We start from the raw sequence: 5,000 nt of genomic DNA on the forward strand, positions 1-5,000 counted from the left end.
AGTCAGATATTTAATTTACTAAATTTTTCATGGCATTACATACATTTTTGGGCATAATGAACATCTCAGTCAACTTATGAATATAATAGCTATTGCTGATTACATGAAGTTCAAAATATGTGTGGACTATGAACTGAGAATTATTAATATTGGCAGTTGTTTTAATTTTTTTTTTTTTTTTTTAGAAAATGTAAAGTTTAAAACTAAACTTTACATAAGATCATTATGTATATTGTATTGGCATATAAAAAAAAGACTATTGAATTACAATATTTAAGAAAGTCAAATGAAAATCATGGATCTATTTTCTTTTTGTTTGACTATTATTAGATTTATTGTGTTAGTTGACCCTATAATTTTCTTAGTTTCATGGATGTTTTGTTGCAAGAATAAAAATATACATAGTATCTAGATATAAATGTACTTACATCTGGTTTATATGTGTGTGTGTGTGTGTATGTTTTAATACAAGCATTATATATACACAAATTTTATGTTGTATGTATGATTTGTGTTTTGAATTATTCTACAACAGGTCCGAATCTTGACAAAATTAGGAGATGATGAAGAAGTTCCAGCGTTTGATGATATCTTCCGAGAGGATGAGGTGAAATCTTCGACTTGTTTAGTTGTAGTGTTTGCTACTTATTTGATGTGTATTGGATTTATTATTTTTGTAATTATATATATTTTTCTATTGATGTGAAAGATCTGTCGTGTATCAAGGCCAAGATAATTATCACAATGCTTATACTCATATTTTACTCTTCCTGTATATGTAACTTTAAAAGTGATGTACAAGATTTTTTGAAGATAGTTATTGTAGAATTGCATATTTACTAATATATGAAATAAAACTGAAATTATTTTAGAGTTGTGTAGAGGCTGCCTTGAAATGTTAGGGTTCTTCATTTCTCATTTTGATATTGCAGAGTGATGAGGAAGAAGAGAGTGACGAGGAGGGTGGCAAGAGGCAGAGATTTGATGAGGCAGCTCTTGAAAGGCGAAGAGCAAGGCGTCAGTGGGAACAACAACGCCACAAGATTTTATTTGATTATACACAGTTCTCATACTATGGAAGCTCGGTAAGAAGTGAATGGTCGTATAAATGTATTGCAGGATTTTTATTTTTTTAATTTTTTAATTTTTTCTTACTATATTGACAGAAAAAGTGGAAAATTCAAATTGTTTAACACATATTTTGTCATTATCAGTTTTAACTTGAACTTCAACTTCCACTTCTTTAATTTCCAAGGAGCAGTTCCTCCACGTGCAAAATTCTCAGGGGTCTGAAAAAAAAGTAGTAGTAAACATCACCATCATTCCTCCAACTCACATATTCATTGGTCTTTTTCATGTAAACCTCCCTTTCTGCATCACACCTTTTTTGTTCCTGCTGTCATCTTGCTCCAGTTTTTTTATCATTACTCTACCCATCCACTGTAGCCTGTTCTTGATTAGAAAAATTTTGGAAATTGGTTGGTGAAGCTGGACTCTCAAACCCTCATCCTAGTCACATGGAGATGGATTGATGGTGTGATTAGGCACCTTCTGAGGGCTGGAACTTTTTGACATGATGTGATAGGATGTCACCTTGCATGAGTAGGTTAAGGGAACTAGCCTTGCTAAAATTGGCAAAAAGTCATATGTTACCATTAAGGTAAGTTATAGCTTATAAAATAGTTTGACTCATGCAAAGTGTCCCCTGGGTGTGCTGAGGTCCAACTTGATGCTGTATACACCCTTATAGCAATTGGTTTGAAAGGGAATTTTGTATCCAGTAATTACACAGCCTTAACCCTTTCTCTACTATATGTAAACTTAATTCTGGCAATTATATTATCCTTTGACTATACACCTGAACCTAATGAGTATGAGGTAGTAGTATGCTGTAAATTTCACTCATTTTAAGTTGAGAATCCATAGTTATAACCACATACATTCACAAGTAGAGAAAAGAGGGAAAACTTTGTCACTGGTCAAGCAGAGGAAACAAGGATAAATGAGAGCATGGAAATCCCGCCATTTTTGGCAAGCCTTCCATAGTCGTGGCAGACATGACTTCACATTCAGTGACTAACCAAGATCGTGGTGTATAGAATTTAGAATGGGTTCAATTTTTGGAAAGAGAAGGTTATAGTAATATTACTATTATTATTGTTAGTGACATTTTAAGGGGCCATCTTTTCTTATTTTTTCACTTTTATTAGCTAGCAACTTTTGCTTTATACCCTGTTATTCTCATTATATGAAGCTCAATTTTTTAAAAGCATTTACTAAAAAATTTGGAATTATGGTAGAATTATGGTCATGGTATGGCATGGACTATAGTCTAGGTGGCATGTGCATACATGCCATGGTGTGCCAATCCTGTTTTCTGGGGGCATGTATAGTCATGCCATGCACGCTAGGGGAACAACACGATCCCCGGCACTGAAGGGCTTGCATATCAGGAAATCACCTGTCGGCATTTAACACAAATGGCTCCATAAGTACTAAGTCAACAGTGAGCCTATTATGAGTACTACCCATCTTACTTATTTCCCTTTTCCCTGATTTTTGAAAATATTTTCTGGTGTCTAATATTGCTGTTAGTAATGCCAATAACACTGTGATTATTATAATTCTGTTATAAAAGTAACAGCATTGATATTGATACCATTAATAAAAAAAAAAAAAAATCCTGTAAACTTTGACTAATTACTTATGCAAGAGACATTTCACAAAACAGTACTACAATGAACCCAACTTTTTCTTGGAGACTTTGGGTTAAAACTAAGAAATATGAAACATAATTTATATTGAAGATTCACTATTTCCAGTAGAAATATGCTTTTCACAATAATTTGATGCAGTGAAACAATACTTTCATATATTTGAATTCTTGGAGATCGGTTCCATGGCCATGTCAATACTTAATTTTTGCAGGAACTGGCAACTCAGTCAAAGCTGGCTAGCTGGGGCTGCTGCCAGGGTTGGGCATAAAGGAAATGAGGATCAGCTGTGAATCAGTATGCATACTGTAATTATTATCTTTTATTATCTAACTAGAAGTTCATATTATTCAATTGTAACTATTTGTATTTTGTAGGCACTTTTTTTTTTTTCTACCAAAATTTTTTTCACTTTTTTTATAATAATAATCCTTTTTTTACTCTCAGCATGAAAGTTGTGTGTTTTTGAGTGTCCAGTGCTTCTCCCCTGCATAGGGATGTGATTGAGGGAATGTATGGAATGTAGTCGGGAACCTATTCCATTTGATTACTCTAAATACGCTCTTGCATATTATGGCCCTCCTTAGGAACACCCTCGATTCCAATAGAAAAAACAAAACAAAAATGGATTTTAGGGGTAAGTTTATACTTAAATACTAAAGTTTGGGTTAGTGACTTAAGGAATCTTGATGAAGACTAAAAGATAACACGTAATATAAGGGAAGTTCAGAAAACTTTGTAAACACAAAATTGAAAAATTAGATTTAGTGGCTGCACTTGGTATAGATCAAAGGAAAAATGTCTGATGGAGAATGAGGGCAAAAAGACCCAGTGTGTCAGAAGCAGTTTTGTGTTGTAATGAGGGCTGTCTACATTTTTCTCAATGAGGGTAACACTACAAGTGGTGGAAACACAGTAAGAACAACGATAGAGCAAGGCAGAAGTTTGAAGTGATATATGGCAGGAGAGGCTAAATATTATGACTTAAGCCTCAGGAAGGTTTCACTGCATAAACTATCAGTTTCTCTGAAAAACACTTCTAAGGATTAGTGTAATTATAGATATGGTCATTATTTTCACTGTAATCCAAAATCTACCTCATTCATTACATGAAATGATCACCAAGTCCAAGATCATCTTCTTCTTCTTCTTCTTCTTTTTCTTCTTCTACCTTTTTTTATGAAATTTAAAATTAATGTTACAGTGGAGTGTTACATGTTGGGTATTCTAAGTCTTAAACTTGAAGTAGGAGTTTCTTCAGTATCTTCACATTGTTTTTTGTGATACTTGGAGATTGAAGTTTGTTTTAAATTATTCTTCACTGATTATAAACATTAGTCTTTACTTTGCAGACTGCTTCCTTGATGTTTGACATTGCCTGGAAACTTTCCAAAGATTCCAATGAATTACTATGGTAAGATCATATAGTTTATTGGTATATACAGAATATCTTGAAATATTTTATACTTCTTGAAGTTCATTTTGCAACATTTTCCTTTACCTTTAATTTTTTCTCTTTTTACACTGCAGGTGGGCCATTGTAGGGGAGAGTGAATTGTTAATGTCAAACAGAATTGAGCAAGATAAATACCTGTTGGTAGCGGCAGAACTCCAGAACCATGTCTCCCGTCTCAATCATAAAAGTCAAGATGAACAACCACTTGATTGTTTGAAGATCACATTTGAAAAAGAGTATCCTTTTGTTATGAAGATGCCACTGTTTAATAACTTTTTTAGGCTTTTTTGGGGGGTTTTCTCAGTATAGTCATTCTTGTAAAATTGTGAGTAAACAGGAATTTAGTAATATTTGTAAGGCACATGGGACTTGCTTTGTCTGTGTAATCTAATTTTACTAATGATAGAAAACAACTGTAATGTAATTTGCATACAATAGCCAAACCCTCTATAATGTTATAGGTCAGCAAAAAATTGATAATATTAACCATTTATAAAAAAAAAAAATTCTCCATACAGTAGGTAGGGTTAAAGGGAGCATAGAATTAAAGGGCTTGAGAAGTTGAATATCTGTAGTAAGTAAAAATCAGTTCCTGATGTAAAATGCTTATAATTGTTACTTTCAAAATATTTGGCTAGTGTTGCTGTAATTAAAAACATTTAGAAATTCCTTTCTCTTGTCTTTTTAGGCTTGTCTGCTTATTTAATTATTATCAAGAAAATCAAGATGATATTGTGACTTACGGCATAAGGTATAGCTTCCCTTGTCATTCAGCACTAGCATTTGAATCAGTCATTTCAGGTATCAACTTGAAACGAGATATATTCCTT

General features: G+C 33.0%; 1 protein-coding gene across 1 annotated transcript in view; it reads left to right on the forward strand.

Moving 5' to 3' along the window:
* LOC125032506 (cell division control protein 45 homolog) overlaps positions 1–5,000 on the forward strand; it is a 23,308-nt gene that overhangs the window by 7,086 nt on the left and 11,222 nt on the right. Inside the window, exons 4-7 of the mRNA XM_047623673.1 lie at positions 536–607; positions 933–1,085; positions 4,067–4,128; positions 4,245–4,406. Of these exons, the coding sequence (XP_047479629.1) occupies positions 536–607; positions 933–1,085; positions 4,067–4,128; positions 4,245–4,406 (449 nt within the window). The remainder of the gene's footprint in view (positions 1–535; positions 608–932; positions 1,086–4,066; positions 4,129–4,244; positions 4,407–5,000) is intronic.

Source organism: Penaeus chinensis, chromosome 14 (genome assembly GCF_019202785.1).
Source record: "Penaeus chinensis breed Huanghai No. 1 chromosome 14, ASM1920278v2, whole genome shotgun sequence".
Classification (NCBI taxonomy): Eukaryota; Metazoa; Arthropoda; class Malacostraca; order Decapoda; family Penaeidae; genus Penaeus; species Penaeus chinensis.